Source organism: Onychostoma macrolepis, chromosome 19 (genome assembly GCF_012432095.1).
Source record: "Onychostoma macrolepis isolate SWU-2019 chromosome 19, ASM1243209v1, whole genome shotgun sequence".
In the NCBI taxonomy this organism is placed as follows: Eukaryota; Metazoa; Chordata; class Actinopteri; order Cypriniformes; family Cyprinidae; genus Onychostoma; species Onychostoma macrolepis.
Genome location: NC_081173.1, coordinates 5,635,498 through 5,645,479, shown reverse-complemented (window position 1 = coordinate 5,645,479; position 9,982 = coordinate 5,635,498). Strand labels below are relative to the sequence as shown.

General features: G+C 35.9%; 1 protein-coding gene across 2 annotated transcripts in view; it reads left to right on the top strand.

The window, feature by feature from the left end:
• Positions 1–41: 41 nt before the first annotated feature.
• seh1l (SEH1-like (S. cerevisiae)) overlaps positions 42–9,982 on the top strand; it is an 11,606-nt gene continuing 1,665 nt past the window's right edge. Inside the window, exons 1-9 of one of the 2 annotated variants that reach the window (XM_058754564.1) lie at positions 48–310; positions 586–636; positions 898–1,044; positions 2,284–2,495; positions 2,577–2,675; positions 2,760–2,900; positions 4,351–4,508; positions 4,849–4,996; positions 7,958–9,150. In XM_058754564.1, the coding sequence (XP_058610547.1) occupies positions 200–310; positions 586–636; positions 898–1,044; positions 2,284–2,495; positions 2,577–2,675; positions 2,760–2,900; positions 4,351–4,508; positions 4,849–4,996; positions 7,958–7,985 (1,095 nt within the window). In that variant the 5' untranslated portion in view covers positions 48–199 and the 3' untranslated portion in view covers positions 7,986–9,150. Of the gene's footprint in view, positions 311–585; positions 637–897; positions 1,045–2,283; positions 2,496–2,576; positions 2,676–2,759; positions 2,901–4,350; positions 4,509–4,848; positions 4,997–7,957; positions 9,151–9,982 lie in introns of those variants that run through there. The other variant, XM_058754563.1, reaches the window with a different exon arrangement.

The following is a 9,982-nucleotide window of genomic DNA, read 5'->3' as shown; positions in this document are numbered from 1 at the left end:
TCATGCAGTAGGTGGCAGTAATCAGCTCTCAGAGGCTTTCATCTGCAGTAAAGCAGCGAACAACGCTTTCAGTAAAAAAAAAAAAAACATGGCACAGGTGGAGTTCACCATTTTTGCCGAAGTTTGACCAAACAACCCTCTGCCATTTTATTAACTGATTTGTGTGAGGTATTTTCTTAATTAAGAAGTAGTTTGGAAGATGTTCGTTGCGAAGAGCATCGCAGCGGATCATAAAGATCTGATTCACGATGTTTCTTATGATTTTCACGGTCGGAGGATGGCGACCTGCTCCAGTGATCAGAGCGTCAAGGCAAGAAAACACCGTCCATGTGTTCAGTACAAAATAAAGCCTGTGTCTATAAACCTATACAGTGAACTCAGGTGCCGGATCCTGTGACACGGTCTGTTAGGGCAGCTTACTAGGGTTTGAGACACAGCCAGACACTTCAGTTGACAGAGACACTTTTATGACTGAAAGACGTTTTTCGTCCTATTTATATATGCTTTTGAGTCTTAAAGGTTTCATTCTAGCTTATGTGCCTTTAATTTAATGACACACGTTCTGGCTTTTTTAAACTGTTTCAGGTCTGGGACAAAGGCGACGATGGAGAATGGCATTGTACTGCTAGCTGGAAGGTATCAGTTATATTTATGTGTTATGTTCTTTGGGTGTAAGTAAATCTCTATTTAAACCTAAAATGCAAAATTCATGATGTGTGGTACAATAGGTGCATTTAAATTTAGATAATTTTGGGCATTTCTATTTTGTGTGCCATTTTAAAAATTAAACTAAATGTTGAAATGATTAGTTAGTTTAACCAGATACATCTTAATGGAGTTATAAAAATGAACACTTTTGACTGATGGCAGTGTTTTAGTTGTGTCTGTCTGTTGTAGACTCACAGTGGATCGGTGTGGAGGGTGACATGGGCGCACCCTGAGTTTGGTCAGGTGTTGGCGTCTTGTTCCTTTGACCGCACAGCAGCTGTATGGGAGGAGATCGTAGGAGAATCCAATGATAAACAACGGGGTCAAAGCCACTGGGTATGTAAAAGTTTTGATACTTTGAAAAATAGTGTTAATGTGTATTTTTTATATCGTAGTGAAAAATGACTACGACATAAAGGGCATACAATTTTAACAGTATAACCCTAATCAGACTAATTTCTCTGTTGCTTGATAGCTCTGAGTGGGATTGTATAACCATAGTCATAACATAGTATTATTACTATTATTGTTGGTGTTATTATATTAAGACAGAACTGTTGTAATACAACTGCTCTGTAAAATAAAAAAATAAGAATTTGGTCGTCTTGAATTGTGACCACATTGTACTAATTTATTTACGATGTTTTCATAAACTGTGGCCGCGAGGGAGCAAATTAACACTGAGGGAATGAGTTAATAAGTTTTGGGAACAAATATAACTAAAATGAAGGAACAAATACGTAATTTGTGCTCAGGAACTAAATTGAAGGAGTGAATTATTAAAATAAGGGAACAAGTTTTTAATTCGTAGCTGCCGTTTAACTAAAACGAGGGAATAAACAGTAAATTGTGGCCACAGTTAACTTAAAATGAGGTAACTAATTAATAAAATGAGGGAACTAGTTCTTAATTCAGGGGCCATGATAAATATACTTTTGTCTGCATGTTATGTGTGGGGCTCCATATGAGTTAACCACACAAGCTTTTATTTTGGTGAAAAACTGCAGAGAAAACACACAAAGCACAGCTGGTGTCAGTGTATTGATAATACTGTGGAAAATGTGTATGAAAACAGTTTCAAATATTTCAGTAATATGTGACCCTGGACCACAAAACCAGTCATAAATAGCACGAGTATTTTTGTAGCAATAGCCAACAATACATTGTATGGGTCAAGATTTTTCTTTTATGCCAAAAGTCATTAGGATATTAAGATCATGTTCCATGAAGATATTTTGTAAGTTTCCTACCTTAAACGTATCAAAACTTTATTTTTGATTAGTAATATGCATGGCTAAGAACTTCATTTGGACAACTTTAAAGACGATTTTCGCAGTATTTTTTTGTACCCTCAGATTCCAGATTTTCGAATAGTTGTATCTCAGCCGATCATAACAAACCATGCATCAATGGAAAGCTTTCGGATGATGTATTAATCTCAGTTTCAAAAAATTAACCCTTATGACTGGTTTTGTGGTCCAGGGTCACAAATATTTTGTAAAAACCAATCAAATTTATGTGCAAAGTAGATGCAATGTCAAAGTTCTTTTGTTGATTTCCGCTTTGTCTGTACAGATCAAGAGGACCACGCTGGTGGACAGTCGGACGTCAGTGACCGATGTGAAGTTTGCGCCAAAGCACATGGGCCTGATGCTGACCACCTGCTCTGCGGACGGCGTGGTGCGCATCTACGAGGCCCCAGACGTGATGAACCTCAGCCAGTGGTCACTGCAGCACGAGATCTCCTGCAAGCTCTCCTGCTCCTGCATCTCCTGGAACCCCTCCAGGTCTGAACGCCGTCTACACAATCACATATCAATATGAAAGATGTACGCTTGATTGTAACAACTGTTTGTTCTGCCCTTTAGTTCTCGAGCTCATCCTCCAATGATAGCTGTGGGCAGTGACGACAGCAACGTCACATACAGTGGCAAAGTGCAAATCTATGAGTATAATGAAAATACAAGGTATGAGCTTCACTCCATGCATCAGTTCCTGTTTTACTTGTTATCGGTTATAAGCGTTTCTAAAGGGTTTGTGTTGACCTACAGGAAGTATGCCAAAGCAGAGACGCTGATGACTGTGACTGACCCGGTTCATGACATTGCCTTTGCTCCTAATCTGGGGAGATCCTTCCATGTGCTGGCCATCGCCACCAAAGACGTCCGCATTTTCAAACTCGTACCTTTGAGGTTAGTAGGATATCACACTCAGTAGTAAGTGAGGGAACAGTCAAGTCGGTCATCTTAAATATGTTATTTCACCCAAACATAAACTCTGAAATAAAACATTTATGACATATATCATTTTGAAAACAACAAGTTGATTAAGACTTATGTGAACATGTCCTGGCTGGGATTTCAAAATTGGCTAAAATGGATGTTTTCCTATTGACGTTCTCTCTGCAGTCCACGCACAATATATGTATGCATGTTTGATCCTACTTTTTTTCCATGCCACGATTGGTCGATTATGTTCAGTGCCTGCATGCTATTTGTCAAACAATTTTCCGGTTATTACCTTCAGCAAGTATGAAAACATTAGGGAAACAAAGCCAAAACCTGAACATTTTGGGCTAAGTAGAAATCCTGGCCAGGATGTGGAAAAAAAAAAAAAAAAAAAAGAGGACACATGGTCACTCTACAAACATGATTTTAGTTCTTCTGCAGAAAAACAAAAGAGATATTTTGAAGAATGACAAGTAAAACAACATTGAGAAGAAAAAAAAAACCTAGTAAGGAGTAGGGCTGCACGATCAATTTGATGATACACGATTTTCAAATCATGAAGGCAGTGTTTTAATTAAATAAATATGCTGCCGTTTCTGAGTGAAATGCGCCACTGTTTTTATTTACATGCTGGCGGCTCATCAGGTATTTGTTTTCATGCAGATTTGTTCATTTACTGTGAATTGAGCTGCTCTGACACGTGAAACACTGCAAGCTGCATGTGTATAATTGAATGCAGTGCCACGCTTCATTCTGAAACCTGCAACACATGTATGTATTTTTTATGGGCAAACCACCTAAATAAAAGCTTGCTTAATGTTTGAAAATAAAGAAATTAATAATTTTACAGAACTAAGCCTATAGAATAAATTATATTGATTAAATATGCATTTTATTTTTATGTTTTTACAGTACAATAATATTACAATTATTTGTGATTTTCATTAAAAAAATCTAACAAAATAAGTATTATTTTTAATGGGTCAAAAACATTGTGAATGTGGCCTATGAAAATGTAAAACTCTTTAAAAATTAAACGCTGTTCGCTCTGTAAAAAATAATTTCCAAGTAAATAAAAAGTAAAATAAATTTATTTTTTATATTTTTCCCAACAAATAATATAGCTATTATCTGTTTAAAATCCCTGTATTTTTAAATACCCATTTATTCACAATGTATATCTCAGCAAAATAAAATATTAGCTAATAAAACAAAATATTGCAATGTCAGATTTTACAATATACCATGCAGCTCTAGTAAGCACCACCCAGAGCATCCTAGCAGCCACATATTAATGTGGCATAGCATCTTAGTAACCTCTCATCACGGTGCTGGGTTTTACATGTAAACATGTTTTCATCGGACTGTATGAATGTTGTTGGTGTAGTTGATGTGTGTTGTGTGTTTCTGACAGGAGAGAGAGCGCAAACAGCTCTGGTCCCACTAAGTTTGAGGTGCAGGTGATGGCTCAGTTTGACAGTCATAACTCTCAGGTGTGGCGCGTGAGCTGGAACATCACCAGCACTCTGCTGGCCTCTTCTGGAGATGACGGCTGTGTGCGGCTCTGGAAAGGTCAGCCGTCAGCTCAGTCTGCTTCCTGCTGGGTCAACAACAATTCGCAGTGATAGCTCTTTATCATTGCCTATTCAGATATTCTCTTTGAAGTCCAAGTTTTTTTTAATTTTTTTATTATTTTCAATTTCTTTAAATTTTTAATATAATATTAAAAAGAAAAAGGGTTTATCTTTCATTAAAAATATTAACTTTAAACATTTGAAAAACTATCTTTTATTTCTGCTCACAACTAAGACTGCACATAATACGAACTAAGAATATCCCAGCCTGATGTGTTTCATGAAATAAATCACATTATGCAATTTGTGCTGTGAATTCTGTTTCATCTCATCTGCAGCTAATTACATGGACAACTGGAAATGCACAGGGATCCTGAGAGGAGACGGCAGCCCAGTGAACGGCTCCTCTGGACACGCTGTGGCTCTGAGCGCGATGGGCGTCCCTGGAGCTGCTCAGATGGTTGTTGGGGCCGCTTCTGCTGGCAGGTATGTGATGGTGCTGTGATGTAGAGGGATGAGCAGTAATGGTGCATTCAAGTCATTTCAGAAAGATTTTTATTTATGAGTTGAATGCACTTGAACGGCACCATCAAAGTCATAATTGTGAGTGGAAAACTCTGGATTTTATTTGAGCCCTAAGTTTCTGTTTTTAAGGTGGATTAGTGAGAAAACATGACAGACGTTGTGGATGCATCGTCTGTAGTTGAAAGTTTTTGAAACATGCAAAAAAAAAATTTGCATGTATAAAATATGATGGTATTGTACAATTATGAGGGAATACAGGTACTGGTCATATAATTAGAATATCATCAAAAAGTTGATTTATTTCACTAATTCCATTCAAAAAGTGAAACTTGTATATTATATTCATTCATTACACACAGACTGATATATTTCAAATGTTTATTTCTTTTAATTTTGATGATTATAACTGACAACTAAGGAAAATCCCAAATTCAGTATCTCAGAAAATTAGAATATTACTTAAGACCAATACAAAGAAAGGATTTTTAGAAATCTTGGCCAACTGAAAAGTATGAACATAAAAAGTATGAGCATGTACAGCACTCAATACTTAGTTGAGGCTCCTTTTTCCTGAATTACTGCAGCAATGTAAGCACCACCCAGAGCATCCTACAATTATATAAACATATAATTCTAATTATATGACCAGCACCTGTATAGAATGATTCCGTTTACAGCACATTCATAAACTGAATAAAAACGTAAAAAACAAAACTGATACACATTTTTATTTATGAAAAAATGCACAACTTCCCAAGTCTTAAATATGAACTTCCCAGGAGGATTTCAATGCCATATACAGCCATGGCCAAAAATATCGGCACCCTTGGTAAATATGATCAAAGAAGGCTGTGAAAATTAATCTGCATTGTTAATCCTTTTGATCTTTTATTTAAAAAAATTAGAAAAATCTAACCTTTCATTGGATAATAAGAATTTAAAATGGGGGGAAATATCATTATGAAATAAATGTTTTTCTCTAATACACATTGGCCACAATCAACGGCACCCTTTTATTCAATACTTTTTGAAACCTCCATTTGCCAGTTTAACAGCTCTAAATGTTCTCCTATAATGCCTGATGAGGTTAGAGAACACCTGACAAGAGATCAGAGACCATTCCTTCATCCAGAATCACTCCAGACCCTTTAGATTCACAGCTCCATGTTGGTGCTTCTTCTCTTCAGTTCACTCATTTTCTACAGGGTTCAGGTCAGAGGACTGGAATGGCCAGCAGAAGCTTGGTTTTGTGCTCAGTGACCCATTTTTGTGTTGTTTTTGAGGTTTGTGTTTGGATTATTGTACGGTTGGAAGATCCAAACATGGCCCATTATAAGATTTCTAACAGAGTCAGTCACTTATTGATTTTTTTTATCTGTTGGTATTTGATAGAATCCATGATGCCGTGTGTCTAAACAAGATGTCCAGGACCTCCAGCAGAAATATAGGCCCACAACATAAAAAATACAGCAGTATATTTCATTGTACACATGGGGTACTTTTTATCCATCTTCACCAAACCACTCTTGAGTGTTTGCTGCTAAAAAGCTCATTTTTAGTTTCATCTGATCATAGAAGCCAGTCCCATTTGAAGTTCCAGTCGTGTCTGATAACTGAATATGCTGGAGTTTGTTTTTGGATGAGCCTCCCAAACAACATGTGGTGATGTAGGTGCTGTTTGACCATATTTTTTTTTTTTTTTTTTTTAAGGTTTTTGACCCGAGACTCAACTATTTTCTGCAATTCTCCAGCTGTGATCCTTGGAGAGTCTTTAGCCACTCAGACTCTCCTCCTCACCGTGCATTAGGACGATATAGACACACATCCTCTTCCAGGCAGTTTCGTAACATTTTATGTTGATTGGAAATTCTTAATTATTGCTCTGATGGTGGAAATGGGAATTTTCACTGCTCTAGCTCTTGTCTTAAAGCCACTTCACTAATTTGTGAAGCTCAATTATCTTTTGCGGCACATCATAAATATATTCTTTGGTTTTTCTCATTGTGATGGATGATTAAGGGAATTTGGGCTTTGTTTTCCCTCCTATTTATATTTCTGTGAAACAGGAAGCCACGGCTGGATAATTTCATGTTCATAATCACGCTGGAGTGCTCAAAATTGTGAATATGAATGGGAATATACTTCAGAGATATTTTACTCATAAGAATTTCTAGGGGTGCCAATAATTGTGTCCAACGTGTATTTGAGAAAAACATTTATTTTGTAATGATATTTCCCCCATTTTAAATTCTTATTATCCAACGAAAGGTTCGATTTTTGTGAATGTTTTAAATAAAAGATCAAAAGGATTAACAATGCAGATTTATTTTCACAGCTGCCTTTGATCATATTTACCAAGGGTGCCGATATTTTTGGCCATGACTGTTTAACCCTCAATATAGTCGTTTTTAAGGTAACACTTTAGGTTAGGGAACACCTTAACTAGTTGCTTGTTAGCATGCATATTTGCTGTTTTTAGTACTTATAAAGCACATATTAATGCATGACCATATTCTCGATGACTTAACCCTACCCACTTCCGAAACATAACTACAACCACCTTACTTACTGTGAATAAGAAGCAAATTAGGAGTTCATTGAGGGGAAACTGTTGGTTAATAATGAATTTGTGTTCACTAATCTAAAGTGTTAAAATGTTTGCTTGAAATTCAAAGACTAAACAGTTTGCATATTAAATAACCATGTAATATTGGATAGAAGTTTGATAAATATTAATCACAAATGTGTAGGTCTGGAATAATCTTTACATTTTTAAAGAAAAGTTCAAAAATGACTGCTTTATGTAAAAAATTAGTTTTTGGGAACTGACAGAGGCAGTTATATTTTCTACTTTTTTGCATTTGTCTGCATTTGCATTTTCAGGTTTGTGGTTTATACTCAATTATGTCTTATGTTTAACAGAAAAAAAACTCAGCTGATGCCAGGCTAATGGCATGACATGCTGATTGGCTGTTTGCTGCATGCACATCCACAGGATTGGACCGAGACCTCATTGACCCTCCCCTGAACACTCGTCTAGCTACTAATCCGACAGAAGCGTGTGCTGACGGCACGATCGGTTGTGTGGCTGTTAAAGGAACCGTGCCTCTGTGTGTGTTGTGTCAAGTGGTACTCACCTGACAATAAGCATTTTTTTGTGTGTTTTTGAACAAATTATACACTGAACTTGATTCCCATCAATACTGACATACTTATTAATTGTTGTGATGTGATGCAGTATTACTTACTTATTTATTTTAATACATTTAGGTAATTTTTCATGAGTTTCAAACATAACTCTCTGCATTTGTCAACATTTGTATTGACCATGTCAGAAAACTGCCGAAGTTGCATTTAAAGGAGCAGTTCACCCCAAATCAAAACTATATCATTTAATTGCCGTCAAACATTCCAGAACTTTTTTTCTTCTGTGAAGCACAAAATACATTTTTAAAATCCTCTTGGAACATCTTGAAGGTGGGTAAATTTGGCATCTTTGGTTTCTGGGTGAACTATTCCTTTAGCTCAGGTTTCCAGAGAACACTACGCACATCTGTGCTGTTGGTTTGAAGCTGCTGGCATGTAATGTGTGGTGTGAACAGTAGAGGGAGACACTGTATCATTCAGCCCAGTTCTGCTCAAAACACTGTCTCCAAATATGTCCTTGGAATTACTAACACATTACATTTAATTTGTGTCACTAACTGAATTAACAGATTTCAGTAACTCTTTTATGATGTAGGAACTCGGATTGTTTTAAAAAAGCAGCTTTTTGCTGCTCTAAATCCTAGTAGACAATGATGAAACATCTGACATGCTAAACAATATCTATCTCTGTTAATAAAAAAAAAAGTCACCAAAAGCGTGTCGAAATTCAGGAGTCTAGTGCATGATTAATGGACCATAAGTCAAACGCTGGAACCCAGTCATTAATTCTATACATATTGGAGATCTTGAGATGCTCGCTCCCTTTCATTACAGGAACTCAGCATATTCTTTATAGTGGTGCCACTTGAAATGGGAATTCAAAAGGAGAACATTTAAACAGATTTTGAAATGAATGCAACGTTTGTGATTGTATTTTTTCTAAAATAAAGTTTGATTTTCAGTTCTGAGTTATGTAATAAGTTGTCTGAATTGTTTGCCCTCGTTCAAGGAGACCTTGCAAGAGAGGAATAAGTTGGTCTGAAAAGAAAAAGGTTTTTGAAATGTTACTGTGAACAAAATCCTGATTCAGTCCCACTCAGATCATGACCCCAGTCAATTTGAAAGTACAGACTAATTGTGTAATAATTGTTAAACAAATCATAGTGGCAGGCTTAAACATTCAATGCTGTAGTTTTTCTATTAAAAGTTATCAAAAGTTTTTTTTTTTCTTTATTTTCTGTGTAATAAAAGTTTATCGACAACTAAAAAACATTTATCACCAAATTAGCTAGTCCTTATACAGACAGTCAACTTAACTAAAATAGTTTTAAATTTGTTTGAATTTGATTAGTTTTGTCTTTTATCGTTTTGGTCTTTTTTAATGTTTAGTGGTGGAAAATTTGGTGGATATTATGGATAACACTTTAGGGAACTCAATTCACTAATAACGAGTTGCTTATTAGCATGCATATTAACATATTGGCCATAATATTAGTATTTACAAAGCACATATCGATGCCTTATTCTGCTAGATCCCTTAACCTGATCCAATACCTTCACATAATCTTTACGAACAACTACCTTGCTGTCAGTAAGGAGCAAATTAAGAGTTTATTGAAGGACAACTCTTAGTTAATAGTGAATATGTGTTCCCTAATCTAAAGTGTTACCAAATTATGTCCCACATTTTGGTTAATGAAATTATAAAAATTCTTGAATGAATGAATCTGCTCATATAAATTTCAGTTTGAGTTCCCAAGCTTGATAATCAAAATGTTCAAAGTTTCTTTGGTAACACTT